General features: G+C 40.7%; 1 protein-coding gene across 1 annotated transcript in view; it reads left to right on the forward strand.

Annotated features, from left to right (window-relative positions):
* prkcaa (protein kinase C, alpha, a) overlaps positions 1-18,183 on the forward strand; it is a 139,686-nt gene that overhangs the window by 111,117 nt on the left and 10,386 nt on the right. Inside the window, exons 14-16 of the mRNA XM_088341475.1 lie at positions 4,253-4,333; positions 4,626-4,733; positions 6,785-6,925. Of these exons, the coding sequence (XP_088197601.1) occupies positions 4,253-4,333; positions 4,626-4,733; positions 6,785-6,925 (330 nt within the window). The remainder of the gene's footprint in view (positions 1-4,252; positions 4,334-4,625; positions 4,734-6,784; positions 6,926-18,183) is intronic.

An 18,183-nucleotide genomic window follows, 5' to 3' on the forward strand; every position in this document is an offset into this window, starting at 1 on the left:
GGACAGACAACTCATTCGCTCATTCACACCTAGGGACAATTTGGACCGGCCAATTCACCTGAAATGCATGTTTTTGGAATGTGGGAGGAAACCGGAGTGCCCGGAGGAAACCCATGAAGCACGGGGAGAACATACAAACTCCGCACAAACTGCTGCCCCTTAAAAAAATATATGAGTTAAAAGAAATCATGAATGAATATTCGATGTTTTAAAATGGGGGTAACACGGGGCTTTTTGGGTGGGCTAAAGTTTTATAAAAAAGAAATAAAATAAAATAAATTAACGTAAATATATATACACACATGTAATTTTCTCATATTTTGCAAAAGTAAATTTGCAAAATTTACATTTTTTATTGGAAAAATACATATATATATATTTTTTTAATTTCTATTTTTTTTTCTTTTTTTACCTATTTTCCAGTTAAGAATACAATAGTCTTATACATTTTGGGATAAGATTCTTAAAATGAGCTATACTGGATCATTTTATTAAAAAAAAAAAAAAAAGATACATGTCAGAACCAAACGGGAGGAGGACCCAGATGCGTAACGTTTTCACACAAGCTTTATTTCACGGGAGTGGGGCAGTCATGCGCGTGAACGCAAATGCCAGTGATGTGGCGATCACTGGGTAGAAGAAGTAAGACAGAAGTCCGGCGTGGAAAAACAGGAAGCCAGAGATATCAGATACACGAGCAGATACCGGACAGACAGGATTGATACCAGACGGGGTCTATACCGGACAGGACGGGACAGCCAGGATCGATACCAGATACCAGACAGACGGGATCGATACCAGATACTGAGACTGGAGTCAGATATCAGACAGGACGAGACAGACGGGATCGATACCGGATACTGGAGACTGGAGTCAGATATCAGACAGGACAAGACAAACGGGATCGATACCAGACACTGGGTACTGGAGTCAGATATCAGACAGGACGAGACAGACTGGACTGATACCGGATACTGGAGACTGGCGCAAGATATCAGACAGAATGAGACAGGCGGAATCGATACCAGATACCGGAGACTGGTGCAAGATATCAGACAGGACGAGACAGACAGGATTGATACCAGAGACTGGAGTCAGATATCAAACAGGACGAGATAGACGGGATCAATACCCGCTACTGGAGACTGGAGTCCGATATCAGACAGGACGAGACAGACAGGATCGATCCCTGATACTGGAGACTGGCGCAAGATATGAGACAGCATGAGACAGACGGGATCGATACCAGATACTGGGGACTGTAGCAAGATATCAGACAGGACGAGACAGACAGGATCGATCCCAGATACTGGAGACTGGCGCAAGATATGAGACAGCATGAGACAGACGGGATCGATACCAGATACTGGGGACTGTAGCAAGATATCAGACAGGACGAGACAGACAGGATTGATACCAGACACTGGAGACTCAAGTCAGATATCAAACAGGACGAGATAGACGGGATCAATACCCGCTACTGGAGACTGGAGTCAGATTTCAGACAGGACGAGACAGACAGGATCGATACTGGATACTGGAGTCAGATATCAAACAAGACGAGATAGACGGGATCAATACCTGCTACTGGAGACTGGAGTCAGATATCAGACAGGACGAGACAGACAGGATTGATACCAGACACTGGGGACTGGAGTCAGATATCAAACGGGACGAGACAGACGGGATCGATACCTGATACCGGAGACTGTAGCAAGATATCAGACAGGACGAGACAGACGGGATTGATACCAGACACTGGGGACTGGAGTCAGATATCAAACAGGTCGAGACAGACGGGATCAATACCTGATACCAGATACTGTAGCAAGATATCAGACAGGACGAGACAGACGGGATCAATACCCGCTACTGGAGACTGGAGTCAGATATCAGACAGGACGAGACAGACAGGATCGATACTGGATACTGGAGTCAGATATCAAACAAGACGAGATAGACGGGATCAATACCTGCTACTGGAGACTGGAGTCAGATATCAGACAGGACGAGACAGACAGGATTGATACCAGACACTGGGGACTGGAGTCAGATATCAAACGGGACGAGACAGACGGGATCGATACCTGATACCGGAGACTGTAGCAAGATATCAGACAGGACGAGACAGACGGGATTGATACCAGACACTGGGGACTGGAGTCAGATATCAGACAGGACGAGACAGACAGGATTGATACCAGACACTGGGGACTGGAGTCAGATATCAAACGGGACGAGACAGACGGGATCGATACCTGATACCGGAGACTGTAGCAAGATATCAGACAGGACGAGACAGACGGGATTGATACCAGACACTGGGGACTGGAGTCAGATATCAAACAGGTCGAGACAGACGGGATCAATACCTGATACCAGATACTGTAGCAAGATATCAGACAGGACGAGACAGACGGGATCAATACCCGCTACTGGAGACTGGAGTCAGATATCAGACAGGACGAGACAGACAGGATCGATACTGGATACTGGAGTCAGATATCAAACAAGACGAGATAGACGGGATCAATACTTGCTACTGGAGACTAGAGTCAGATATCAGACAGGACGAGACAGACAGGATCGATACCAGACACTGGGGACTGGAGTCAGATATCAAACAGGACGAGACAGACGGGATCGATACCTGATACCGGAGACTGGAGTCAGATTTCAGACAGGACGAGACAGACAGGATCGATCCTGGATACTGGAGTCAGATATCAAACAAGACGAGATAGACGGGATCAATACTTGCTACTGGAGACTAGAGTCAGATATCAGACAGGACGAGACAGACAGGATTGATACCAGACACTGGGGACTGGAGTCAGATATCAAACGGGACGAGACAGACGGGATCGATACCTGATACCGGAGACTGTAGCAAGATATCAGACAGGACGAGACAGACGGGATTGATACCAGACACTGGGGACTGTAGCAAGATATCAGACAGGACGAGACAGACAGGATTGATACCAGACACTGGAGACTCAAGTCAGATATCAAACAGGACGAGATAGACGGGATCAATACCCGCTACTGGAGACTGGAGTCAGATTTCAGACAGGACGAGACAGACAGGATCGATACTGGATACTGGAGTCAGATATCAAACAAGACGAGATAGACGGGATCAATACCTGCTACTGGAGACTGGAGTCAGATATCAGACAGGACGAGACAGACAGGATTGATACCAGACACTGGGGACTGGAGTCAGATATCAAACGGGACGAGACAGACGGGATCGATACCTGATACCGGAGACTGTAGCAAGATATCAGACAGGACGAGACAGACGGGATTGATACCAGACACTGGGGACTGGAGTCAGATATCAAACAGGTCGAGACAGACGGGATCAATACCTGATACCAGATACTGTAGCAAGATATCAGACAGGACGAGACAGACGGGATCAATACCCGCTACTGGAGACTGGAGTCAGATATCAGACAGGACGAGACAGACAGGATTGATACCAGACACTGGGGACTGGAGTCAGATATCAAACGGGACGAGACAGACGGGATCGATACCTGATACCGGAGACTGTAGCAAGATATCAGACAGGACGAGACAGACGGGATCGATACCTGATACCGGAGACTGGAGTCAGATTTCAGACAGGATGAGACAGACAGGATCGATCCTGGATACTGGAGTCAGATATCAAACAAGACGAGATAGACGGGATCAATACCCGCTACTGGAGACTAGAGTCAGATATCAGACAGGACGAGACAGACAGGATCGATACCAGACAGTGGGGACTGGAGTCAGATATCAAACAGGACGAGACAGATGGGATCGATACCTGATACCGGAAACTGGCGCAAGATAGCAGACCGGATGAGACAGACGGGATCGATACCAGACAGGATTCACAAGCAGGATACCGAACAGAGTCAAACCACACGTCTTGCGGGTGCAGAGGGTCGTTGACGGACTGACAAGGGGTGAGTGAGAGCACTGAGCTTAAATAGGAGGGAAACCAATCAGGCAAGCTGGTGCCAAACAGGCGGGGCCAAGTGAGGGCAATGGGCAACCGTGACAACATGATTGCATTATAATCACCTATATTTCTGATATATTAAAAACGTTTGCCATGCCAGGAAATATAACTGGAAAATAAATGAATGAATAATACTTCAAAAACATAATAAAATAAGAAAAAGAATACCTATAATGCGGTGCAAATATATATATGCAATTTATTTCTATGCTTTTTCTTTCTGCCCAGATTATCGCCTATCAGCCGTACAGCCGCTCTGTAGACTGGTGGGCCTATGGAGTCCTTCTCTATGAAATGCTAGCTGGACAGGTGAGTTTATTTTCATGATTTATTTTTTACTATCAATTCATATTTACAATGCAGTAAAATCAGAAACATATGTAGTATTATGTAGTATTAAACTCCAATAAAATAGAGAATATAATACACCATAATACCAATTTTTTGTTGATGTGTTGGGAAAAAGAAAAAAACAAACCTCAGGGGTGCGCGCACCCACGTTGCACAGCAACAAATGGTTGTTTGGGGTCTCGGAACAAGTAATGCTATTCTGTTGACGAGTGATAATGGATCTGCAACATGGTCGCCCTTCTCACCTTAGCCTCCTTTTGACGGAGAGGACGAGGACGAATTGTTCCAGTCCATTATGGAGCACAACGTGTCCTACCCCAAGTCTTTGTCCAAAGAGGCTGTTTCCATCTGCAAAGGGGTGAGTGGAATATCATTTAAAAAAGGAAAATATTGCTTATTAAATATTAAATTTGACTTATTTGTTATTTTTTTATTTTTTCCATTTCTAAGTATATTATACATTTTGTTAATATTGTGTATTATTTTCAAAATGAACATAAACTATATGATATTCAATATTATATAGTATTTATTATAAAATTAGAAAAAACATATTTAAAAAAAGCTAATAATTTCACAATTTTTAAAGTTGTTTATCTAGTTAAATAACAGTTTGAAAATTCTGAATATTAATAAAATTCCCTTAAATATGGCTTGGATATCAAATATTAATTTTTAATATATATATATATATATATATTTGTATATACAGTATTTAATATTGAATTAATTATTTTCTTTTATTTTATGTATTTCTATAATATTCTATTTTTTAAGAAACAATTAAAATATATTACAATGAGAATATGAATAAATATAGTACAACTTGTTTTTCTAGTCAAATAATGTCAAGAACCAGAGCGGGATCAGGACCCAAACGCGTGACGTTTCTCACACAAGGTAGCTGGTCTGGCGTGGAAAGACAGGAAGCCAGAGACCGACGGGACCGATTCCGATTGCCCGAGTTGATATCGGATTGATGGGGTCCATACCGGACAGGAAGGGACAGACAGGATAGATAACGAATCAGGATATCGAAAATTAACAGGAGAAACTAGACGGGAACGAAACTGAAGGTCGATATTAAATGGGACAAAATAGACGGGAACAATACGGAACAGGAAACACAGGCAGGGAACCGAACACAGTCAAAACCCATGTTTTGCGGGGCAGAGGTTCGTTGACGGACTGACAAAGACTTAGAGCACTGAGCTTAAATAGACGGAAAGCCAATCCGTCAATGAGCCGCAGCTGGCGCCACACGGGCGCGGCCAACGAATCAGAATATCAAAAATTAACAGGAGAAACTAGACGGGAATGAAAACTGGACGGAATAATAAACAGGACAAAAATAGACGGAAACAAAACTGGAAACCGAAATTAAGCAGGACAAAATAAACGGGAACAATACAGAACAGGAAATACCTACAGAAACCGTGTCGAAACCCGCGTCTTGCGGGGCAGAAGTTGACGGACTGACAAAACTAAGAGAGAGCGCACTGAGCTTGAAAAGAGAGCCAATCTGGCGCCCCAAGGGCGGGGCCAATTGGGCGCCATTGCAACCATGACAAATAACCGTAATTTGTAGTTTATATGATTTCATAAATAATTCATCTTTTTTTGTTGAAGCGATTCAAAAAATGAATGAATGAAATTAAAACTTATTTATTTTTGAAAGGGCAACACGGCGGCGCGGCACAGTTCTGAGGTCATGAGATCAAACCTCCTGTGTGGAGTTTGCATGTTCTCCCCGGGCTTGGGTGGGTTTCCTCCCACCTTCCAAAAACATGCATGTCAGGTTAATTGGCCGGTTCAAATTGTCCTTAGGTGTGAATGAGCGAATTGTCTGTCCCTGTGTCCCCTGCCCACTGCCCCAAGATAGCTGGGATGGGCTCCAGCACTCCCGCGACCCTACTGAGGATAAGTGGTGCAGATAATAGATGGATGGATTATCATTGAAAAGAAAAATAACACTAAAAGTCTGCAAAATGATCTTTTTTTTCCATTTATGTGAGCATCAATAAATTCTTCTCAGCTTCATCTAGACGAGAGAGAGAGTGAGCGCATCTGGGGATACGGGGTCTCTAGGGCAGCAGAACTGTACATTGGCTCAAACCAGGTCATGCGCGCAAACTATCGGAACAAAGTGTCTCGCTCCGTGTCGACAACATCACGAGTTTAAACCAACTTTTAAAGTTGAGCTCAGAAAATGAGTTGTAAGGATCCGGCACACCATTTTCCCCCTAGACGAGAGGATGGCAACCTCGGGGGAGTGGCTGGAGAGCGCCCACCTGCGTCTATATTGGCCTAATTCTATTATTCTAAAGCTTTGTATTGACTGTACCCGATTTTCCCTGCTTCCCCACATTGTACTAAAAAGTAAAACATGTCCGTCTTGTCTCGGAGCAGCTGATGACCAAGCATCCGTCCAAGCGTCTGGGTTGCGGCCAGGAAGGCGAGCGAGACGTGAAGGAACACGCTTTCTTCCGAAGAATCGACTGGGAACGCCTGCAGAACAAGGAGATACAGCCGCCGTTCAAGCCCAAACAGGTCAGTACTGTCCACTGACACGGATGGACGGATGGATGGATGGATTGAAGGAAGGAGGAAGGTAGGGTTGCATGGAGGATGAAAGGATAAATGGGTGAATGAATGAAAGGATGAAAAGATGAATGAATAAATGAAAGGAAGAACGGATGGGTGAAAAGAAGGAATGAATGATAGATAGAAGGAATAAAAGATGGATGGAAGAAATGATGGATGGAAGACGTGAAAAACGAATTTACAAATGGGTGGATGAATGGATGAGAGGGTAAATGAATGAATGAATAAAACGATGAAAGAATGAATGAAAGGAAGAACGGATGGGTGAAAAGAAGAAATGAATGATGAATGGAAGAAATAAAGGATAGATGAAGGAAGATGGATAGAAGCAATGATGGATGGAAGATGTGAAAAATGAATTTACAAAAGGGTGGATGGATGGAAGAAGGGAGGGTTGCAAGTAGGTAGGATGAATGGATGAAAAGATGGATGGATGAATGAAAGGACAAACGGATGGGTGAAAAGAAGGAATGAATGATAGATAGAAGGAATAAAGGATGGATGGAAGGAACAATGGATGGAAGACAGGAAAAAACGAATTTACAAATGGGTGGATGATTGAATGAAAGGATAAATGGATGAATGAATAAAAGGATGAAAAGATGAATAGATGAATGAAAGGAAGAACGGATGGGTGAAAAGAAGGAATGAATGATGGATAGAAGGAATAGAGGATGGATGGAAGGAATAATGGATGGAAGACGTGAAAAACAAATTTACAAATGGGTGGATGAATGGATGAGAGGGTAAATGAATGAATGAATAAAATGATGAAAGAATGAATGAAAGGAAGAACGGATGGGTGAAAAGAAGAAATGAATGATGAATGGAAGAAATAAAGGATAGATGAAGGAAGATGGATAGAAGCAATGATGGATGGAAGATGTGAAAAATGAATTTACAAAAGGGTGGATGGATGGAAGAAGGGAGGGTTGCAAGTAGGTAGGATGAATGGATGAAAAGATGGATGGATGAATGAAAGGACAAATGGATGGGTGAAAAGAAGGAATGAATGATAGATAGAAGGAATAAAGGATGGATGGAAGGAACAATGGATGGAAGACAGGAAAAAACGAATTTACAAATGGGTGGATGATTGAATGAAAGGATAAATGGATGAATGAATAAAAGGATGAAAAGATGAATAGATGAATGAAAGGAAGAACGGATGGGTGAAAAGAAGGAATGAATGATGGATAGAAGGAATAGAGGATGGATGGAAGGAATAATGGATGGAAGACATGAAAAACAAATTTACAAATGGGTAGATGGATGGATGGATGGATGGATGGAAGGATGGAGGAAGGGAGGGTTGCAAGTGAGTAGGATGAATGGATGAAAAGATGAATGGATGAATGAAAGCAAGAACGACAGGTGAAAAGAAGGAATGAATGATGGATAGAAGGAATAAAGGATGGATGGAGCAAGAAGGATGGAAGGAATAATGGATGGAAGATGTGGAAAATGGATATACAAATGGGTGGATGAATGATGGATGGATGGAGGAAGGGAGGGTTGCAGGTTGGTTGGATGAATGAATGAAAGGATGAATGGATGGAAGAACAGATGGGTGAAAAGAAGGAATGAATGGTGGATAGAAGGAATAAAGGATGGATGGAAGACGTGAAAAACAAATTTACAACTGGGTGGATGAATGGATGGATGGAGGCAGGGAGGGTTGTAGGTAGGATGAAAGGATGAATGGATAAATGAAAGGAAGAACGGATGGGTGAAAAGAAGGAATGAATGATGGATAGAAGGAATAAAGGATGAATGGAGCAAGATGGATGGAAGGAATAATGGATGGAAGACATGAAAAACGGATATACAAATGGGTGGATGGATGGATGAATGGATGGAGGAAGGGAGGGTTTCAGGCAGGTAGGATGAATGGATGAAAGGATGAATGGATGGAAGAACAGATGGGTGAAAAGAAGGAAGGAATGATGGATGGAATGACTAAAGGATGGATGGAGCAAGATGGATGGAAGAAAGAATGGATGGAAGACGTGGAAAACGAATTTACAAATGGATTGATGGAGAAAGGTAGAGTTGCAGGTAGGTAGGATGAATGTATGAAAGGATGAATGGATGGAAGAATGGATGGGTGAAAAGAAGGAAGGAATGATGATGGAAGGACTAAAGATTGGACGGAGCAAGATGAATGGAAGGAAGAATGGATGGAAGATGTGAAAAATGGATATACAAATGGGTGGATGAATGATGAATGAATGGAGGAAGGGAGGGTTGCAAGTAGGTAGGATGAATGGATGAATAGATGGAAGAACAGAGGGGTGAAAAGAAGGAATGAATGGTGGATAGGAGGAATAAAAGATGGATGGAGCAAGATGGATGGAAGTAATAATTGATGGATGGATGGAGGAGTGAAAGATGGATAGAAATAATAATGAATGGAAGTTGTGAAAAAAGTAGCAGGACCTCCATTGCTAAGTGTCCTAAACTGCGCATTAAAAAGACGAGACATTTGAGCTTGAGCCTGAAGCCTCCACCATCAAGCTCCCACTTGTCTGCCCTAACTATGAGTTTTGCAACCATATCTGTTTTGTGGTCTTATTAAAAGTTATCTCTATGTGATTTTATCTCTATTTAGTTTTCACTATCATCGCCAACATATTTATTCACCTTATTGTTTTTTAAATATAGACCTAGATTGTAAAACATTTACATAATATAATGGGGACAGTAATATAATAACAGTTATAATGTTTAACAATAAGGATATTCATATAGTTGTTAATGAAAATAATGACAACAACAAAAATAATAGTCATGATAATAGTTATTATCATGCACATGAACGCACCATCCCTTGTCTATTTTTCTAGTTTTTTTTCCGTGACCGTACTTTTTATATATTTTTTTGTTTTGTTCAACAAGCCTTATATTTTTTTTCATAAAAGCAAAAATACGAATAATTTATTCGTCGAATTTAATTTATCCAAAAAGTACCAGTTTAAGTGAATCAAACCAAGATTATTTCCCAAACTTAACAATAGCGGAAGCATAAACCGCCATTGTTCAGAATCGGAATAGCTGAAATGTGAAACTGGAGTTCAAGTGAGGAAATAGAATATTCTTTACGTCCCTGCAGCGAGCTATATATTGCATGCGGCATACAGTACGTTTCATGAATAATTCCATATCTTCTTCTCCTCATGTATTATTTACACTTTGTCAATTACTTATAAAGGCTACCGAGTCTCGTCAGGCCAAATATGACATCACGGAAGACGGGAACAACAAAAATATCCATACAAACAGGGTTGGGTAGGGTTACTTTAACTTGATTACTTTCAATTACTTTTGGATTACTCCAATACCAAATATGCTAATAAAAGACAAAAGAAACTAGATATGAATACAATTATGACTCACAACACGTGGTAAGCTTTCTCTCCTGGCTTTGATCTCTTTGATCTCTGGCAAAACGAACATAAAATGCAGGGTTTGGTAGGGTTACTTTAACTTGATTACTTTCAATTACTTTTGGATTACTCCAATACCAAATATGCTATTAAAAGACAAAAGAAACTAGATATGAATACAATTATGACTCACAACACGTGGTAAGCTTTCTCTCCTGGCTTTGATCTCTTTGATCTCTGGCAAAACGAACATAAAATGCAGGGTTTGGTAGGGTTACTTTAACTTGATTACTTTCAATTACTTTTGGATTACTCCAATACCAAATATGCTATTAAAAGACAAAAGAAACTAGATATGAATACAATTATGACTCACAACACGTGGTAAGCTTTCTCTCCTGGCTTTGATCTCTTTGATCTCTGGCAAAACGAACATAAAATGCAGGGTTTGGTAGGGTTACTTTAACTGGATTAATTTCAGTTACTTTTGGATTACTCCAATACCAAATATGCTAATAAAAGACAAAAGAAACTAAATATGAATACAATTATGACTCACAACACGTGGTGAGCTTTCTCTCCTGGCTTTGATCTCTTTGATCCCCGGCAAAACTAACATAAAATGCAGGGTTGGGTAGGGTTACTTTCACTGGATTACTTTCAATTACTTTTGGATTACTCCAATACCAAATATGCTAATAAAAGACAAAAGAAACTAAATATGAATAAAATGATGACTCACAACACGTGGTAAGCTTTCTCTCCTGGCTTTGATCTCTTTGATCTCCGGCAAAACTAACATGAAATGCAGGGTTGGGTAGAGTTACTTTAACCTGATTACTTTCAATTACTTTTGGATTACTCCAATACCAAATATGCTAATAAAAGACAAAAGAAACTAGATATGAATACAATGATGACTCACAACACGTGGTAAGCTTTCTCTCCTGGCTTTGATCTCTTTGATCTCTGGCAAAACGAACATAAAATGCAGGGTTTGGTAGGGTTACTTTAACTTGATTACTTTCAATTACTTTTGGATTACTCCAATACCAAATATGCTATTAAAAGACAAAAGAAACTAGATATGAATACAATTATGACTCACAACACGTGGTAAGCTTTCTCTCCTGGCTTTGATCTCTTTGATCTCTGGCAAAACGAACATAAAATGCAGGGTTTGGTAGGGTTACTTTAACTTGATTACTTTCAATTACTTTTGGATTACTCCAATACCAAATATGCTATTAAAAGACAAAAGAAACTAGATATGAATACAATTATGACTCACAACACGTGGTAAGCTTTCTCTCCTGGCTTTGATCTCTTTGATCCCCGGCAAAACTAACATAAAATGCAGGGTTGGGTAGGGTTACTTTCACTGGATTACTTTCAATTACTTTTGGATTACTCCAATACCAAATATGCTAATAAAAGACAAAAGAAACTAAATATGAATAAAATGATGACTCACAACACGTGGTAAGCTTTCTCTCCTGGCTTTGATCTCTTTGATCTCCGGCAAAACTAACATGAAATGCAGGGTTGGGTAGAGTTACTTTAACCTGATTACTTTCAATTACTTTTGGATTACTCCAATACCAAATATGCTAATAAAAGACAAAAGAAACTAAATATGAATAAAATGATGACTCACAACACGTGGTAAGCTTTCTCTCCTGGCTTTGATCTCTTTGATCTCCGGCAAAACTAACATGAAATGCAGGGTTGGGTAGAGTTACTTTAACTTGATTACTTTCAATTACTTTTGGATTACTCCAATACCAAATATGCTAATAAAAGACAAAAGAAACTAAATATGAATAAAATGATGACTCACAACACGTGGTAAGCTTTCTCTCCTGGCTTTGATCTCTTTGATCTCCGGCAAAACTAACATGAAATGCAGGGTTGGGTAGAGTTACTTTAACTTGATTACTTTCAATTACTTTTGGATTACTCCAATACCAAATATGCTAATAAAAGACAAAAGAAACTAAATATGAATAAAATGATGACTCACAACACGTGGTAAGCTTTCTCTCCTGGCTTTGATCTCTTTGATCTCCGGCAAAACTAACATGAAATGCAGGGTTGGGTAGAGTTACTTTAACTGGATTACTTTCAATTACTTTTGGATGACTCCAATACCAAATATGCTAATAAAAGACAAAAGAAACTAAATATGAATAAAATGATGACTCACAACACGTGGTAAGCTTTCTCTCCTGGCTTTGATCTCTTTGATCTCCGGCAAAACTAACATGAAATGCAGGGTTGGGTAGAGTTACTTTAACTGGATTACTTTCAATTACTTTTGGATTACTCCAATACCAAATATGCTAATAAAAGACAAAAGAAAATAAATATGAATACAATGATGACTCACAACACGTGGTAAGCTTTCTCTCCTGGCTTTGATCTCCGGCAAAACGAACATAAAAAAACGTCATTTTTGTCGTTCCATGTATTCCGTTACTCCCCAAGCCTTTACAAAATTTAGTCATTTCATTCCTATTTAGTTTCTTTTGTCTTTTATTAGCATATTTGGTATTGGAGTAATCCAAAAGTCATTGAAAGTAATCCAGTAAAAGTAAACCTACCCAACCTTACATACAAAATATAAGTTATAAATATTGGCGCTCCAAATTATATTGAATTTAATTAAATGTTCTTTTTTTTTTTAGATAGTCAACACTGTTGCAGGTGAGCATTAGCGACACTAATCCTAGTATCCGCAATTCTACCTACTAATGCTAATGACCGTGTCTTTAGCCGAACTGTAAAGAGCATTTCAGCCATGCTAGTGGCTAACGTAGTTAACGTCATCATAAAAAGGCAATTATTTCAGGTTTGAGAATTCCAGAAACGCTAAAAATATAACTAAGTATTTAGTAACCTTTTGGGCAAATCCAGCTGTTATGGCTAGCAACTGTTTCAGAAATGCTACTTGCTAATGTTGCTAGTGTCAGCATAAAAATACACTATTACCAATAAATGCCTTAAAAAGAATGTAGCATGAGCATCTTAGCTGGAAAATAGCTGGGACAATAGCTTGAAGCCTTACCTGGTCCCAGGTCGAATTTGATCCAAATCTGAAAAACTAAACATTGTATTTTACACATTCCTCTAAGGGTGTGTCTAGGTGTTTCCAAAAGTGGGCATTTAGAGACAACCCATTTACAACACTAAAACCTTTGCAAATGTGTATTTTACTTTCGCCAATTTTTTAGACATTGTGAAAGAGTTGTAAATGTTTGACTTCTCTTTCTAGAAGTCCAGGATTTTTCACACTTAAAATGGATCCCCAGGTTGGATTTACGCACATTTGTTTTGGCTCTGATTTGAATGCATCCCGGGAAAAAATTACATAAAATTATGTTGGGGATTTCGTCGGCCAACCAATGTGTCGATCATCATTTGAATCGGTCACTATTGGCTGAAAATGTTTGAAGCCAGAGTATTTAGATTTTTTTTAAAAATCTAAAGAAATAGGCAAAAACGATAACGATTTTAAATTTGGAAAAAGGACTTTGTCTATGGGGCAGGACGGCGGCGCAGTGGTTAGCACGTGTGCGACACAGTTCTGAGGTCATGAGATCGAACCTCCTGTGTGGAGTTTGCATGTTCTCCCCGTTCTTGTGTAGGTTTCCTCCGGGCACTCCAGTTTCCTCCCACATTCCAAAAACATTTACAACAAATTAGACGGGAACGAAAGCTGGAGAAAATAATAAACAGGAATAAAATAGACGGAAACAAAACTGGAAACCGAAATTAAACAGGACAAAATAAACGGGAACAATACAGGACAGGAAATACCTACAGGAAAACAGGACCGTGCCGAAATCCACGTCTTGCGGGGCAGAAGTTCGTTGACGGACTGACAAAACTAAGAGAGAGCGCACTGAGCTTAAACCAATCTGTTAATGAGTCGCGATTGGGCGCCATGGCAACCGTGACAAATAACCGTAATTTGTAGTTGAATATAGTGACAAATATATTATTTCATAAATAATTCATCTTTTTTTGTTGAAGCGATTCAAAGAATGAATTAAATTAAAACGTATTTATTCTTGAAAGGGCAGCACGGTTCTGAGGTCATGAGATCAAACCTCCTGTGTGGAGTTTGCATGTTCTCCCCGTGCTTGGGTGGGTTTCCTCCCACCTTCCAAAAACACGCATGTCAGGTGAATTGGCTGGTCCATATTGTCCCTGTGTGCCCTGCGACTGGCTGGCAACCAGTTCAGGGTGTCCCCTGCCCACTGCCTGAAGATAGCTGGGATGGGCTCCAGCACCCCCGTGACCCTACTGAGGATAAGCGGTGCAGATAATGGATGGATAGATGGACTTTGTCTATCTGTAGCCTTAGCTGTGCTACGTTAGCATGTGTGAATAAGAGGGCAGGGCAAAGGCTACTTAAACTCACGCCAATCAGAAGAAATAGGGAACGAAACAAGGTTTTTAGATTCGGACTACGATACGAAACGAAACAGTCTGGTCACGATCGGTCACGTAGCGTAATCGTGCATCTCGTCGGTCAGATGATACCAGCGCCGGCAAATTGCCGCCGTTCCACTCCTTTCACACTCCACTACATCTCGGGCGTTCTTATTAAGCTTTCATCCTTGCCGGGATGTTGTCGCCACGGCAACGGTAGCCGCATCCGTCCGGCGGTCTTTGAGAGGGACACGCCCACTCAGGGATGATCCGACGAGCTTTACGGCTCGGAGGCGGGAGGAGGAAATGGGGGCAAGCTTTGATGGATGGATGAGATAGAGTGACCTGGACAGCATACTTCATGGACTATTGACACTGCAGCTAGTTGATACACGTATATCTCATCTCATCTCATTAGCCGTACCGCTTATCCTCATTAGGGTCGCGGGGGGGCTGGAGCCCATCCTAGCCATCTCCGGGCAGCGGGCAGGGGACACTCTGAACTGGTTGCCAGCCAATCGCAGGGCACACAGGGACAGACAACTCATTCGCTCATTCACACCTAGGGACAATTTGGACCGGCCAATTTACCTGAAATGCATGTTTTTGGAATGTGGGAGGAAACCGGAGTGCCCGGAGGAAACCCACGCAAGCACGGGGAGAACATACAAACTCCGCACAGGAAGTCTGGAGCTGGATTTGAACCCACGCCAGGTTCCCATGACATGAACTGTGCCGCACAAGCGCTAACCACTGCGCCGCTGTGCTGCCCCCCTACGTTTCTTACTTTTCTTTTTTTCTGGCTTCTTTCTAAATTTTTCCTTCTTTTTTTCTCTTCCTTTTGTTTCTTTTTTTCCTCAGCTTTTCACTACTTTTTCATTTTAGTATTTTTTTCTTTTTTGTTCTATTCCCCCCTTCTTTTAAGTCATTTTGTGCATAGTTTTACATCATATTTGGTCATGTTGGGATTAAAGAAGCAAAAACAATCCGAAGAGCCGTTTAGGACCCGAAATAGCCGGTTCCTTTTAGTGAGCCGAGCCGAAGAAGCCCATTCTCGACAAATTCTTTACTCAACTTTGTTCTACTTCGACTCGACTTCCAAATACCGCATTTAGGACACAACGTCGGGGGAACCCGTGTATTTTTACCTTCATGCACTGTAACTTTGACTTAAGTCGCTTCTTAATGAGTCATTTTGAGCCCTCATTTTTGTGCGCTGGCTCGATTTTCTTGTGTGCTGAGAATGTGCGAGCAGTGCGCAATTGCGCACGCGCGCAGCTTAGCAGGAACACTGGTCCACGGTATGTCACAAAATTGAGTAGACCCCTCACATTTCTGCAGAGATTTCATTATAACGTTTGAAGAAACATCTATTTGACACCATGAAAAGAGGTATATCAACAAATGTAATGGCTTACTGGAAATAAATTCCGTGGTCTGATGAGACAAAGATGAATTGATTTAGCTCAGATGGCGGCAGTACAAACATGTTTGTGTCGTGCCTCACGTCAAGCATGGTGTTGGGAATGTCATGGTTTGGGGCTGCATGGGTGATACTGAAGTTGGGGATTTGCATTTCATTAAGGGAAACACAAACTCAAGGATTTGCTGTGAAACACTGGATGAGAGGATGATGCCCTTTCTCCAGAAATTGGGTCAAGTCCAGTCAAGTTTATTTGTATAGCCCTTAATCACAAAGAGTCTCAAAGGGCTGGACAGATCAAATACTATTGCAAACTTTTATTACAGACTATTATGACACCATCCCCTCATCTAAAACCTACATGAGGGTAAATAATACACATATTATCAACAGAAAATATAGGTTATTCATGTTCCAGCCTGAGAATGACCCTAAATAAACTTCTAAGATGACAAAGGCTTTTCTAAAGGGGATGGATTAGCCAAGCATGTCTCCAGATCTAAACCCAATAGAACATCCTTGGGGTGTCCTCAAGCAGAAGATGGAGAAGCACAAGATCTTGAAAATCCTCCAGCTCAGTCATATTATCATAGAGAAGTGGAAGAGCATTACAGTAGCAATTTGTGAGACTTTGGGGAAATCCATGGCCAGCAGGATTCAAGTGGTTCTGCAAAATTATGGTGCCACACAAAATATTAACCTTCAGGAACTTTTACTTAAGGGTGCACTCACTTTTGTTTCCAGGATTTTAGCTACTAATGGCTATATTTTGAAATTTTCGGTGGAGAAAAATAAATTGACACTGCTATATATGCTTTACACAGACTACCTGTCATTGTGTCAAAGCAATGTTTCTTTAGTGTTGTTCATTATGATGAAATATAAGGGGTCTACTTAGATCAAATACATGGTGAGATAAGAATACATTTATAACGCCATTCTAGAGGAAAAAATAGTTGATGTTTTGGTCACCGTTTTTATTTTATTCATAACAGGAACAAAACGGGGGGTTTGACTGTACTATTCAATATTAACAACGTACCCAAAATATTTCACCTTCTTCATCCACAAATGAAGTCCTCAAATGATACATCCAAATTGAAAACCTTTGGAAGTTATCTATCAAAAACGATCCGGTTCTTTTTATGTATTATAATCTGAGTCATTGTCAGGTCGCTGGCGTTTCCTTTAATCCTCCAGGAACGATGACAAGCGAATGCAATTTGGGTCTGTCGCAAGGTAAACTCTCAATGACAACAGCAGAAAAAAACGCGTTTGTATTGCAATTTGGCACTATTCTCCACAATATGGTTTTCGTAAACATGCCGATTGTTTCCATCTTGAATGGTCACATGATCATGAGTTTTGATCTTAAATTTTAGCATGCGGCTTTTAACACATTCAAAGCTGATGTTTCTCTCAAATCAAAAAAGGTGCTTCCTAATTTTTTCCATTTTTACTCATTTTTGACGGCCTACGGAATACTTAGTCCTGTATCTACGGTATATAGGCCTAGGACATATCAAATAAAAGCTTGGACCCTCCTATTTCATTAGAAAAACATGTTACTAGCTTTTACTATGTTTAGTAAACAACAGTGGAACATTGTTAAGTTTCGTTAAAATATTCTAAGAAAACCTCTGAGAATTTTCACTTTGGTGCTTTATATCTAAACCAGGGGTGTCAAACTCAGAGAAAGAAAAAGAGAAAAAGAGATAAGAGAAAGAGGGAGGGAAAAGGAGAGAGGGCGGGACAAAGAAAGAAAAAGAGAGAGGGAGAGAGCGTGAGAAACAAAAGATCGTGAGTGAGGGGGAAAAGAAAGGGAGAGGAAGAAAGAAATCCAAAGAGAAATAGAAAAGAAAGCACGAAGGGTATGAAGAGAGAAAGAGAAAAGGAAAAAAGGAAGTTAGAGGATAAGAGGTTAAAAGACACAGAGAGAGGAAGAGACAAAGAGCAAC

The sequence above is a fragment of the Urocampus carinirostris genome, chromosome 8 (genome assembly GCF_059441175.1).
Source record: "Urocampus carinirostris isolate Australia breed hairy pipefish chromosome 8, RoL_Ucar_1.0, whole genome shotgun sequence".
NCBI lineage: Eukaryota > Metazoa > Chordata > Actinopteri > Syngnathiformes > Syngnathidae > Urocampus > Urocampus carinirostris.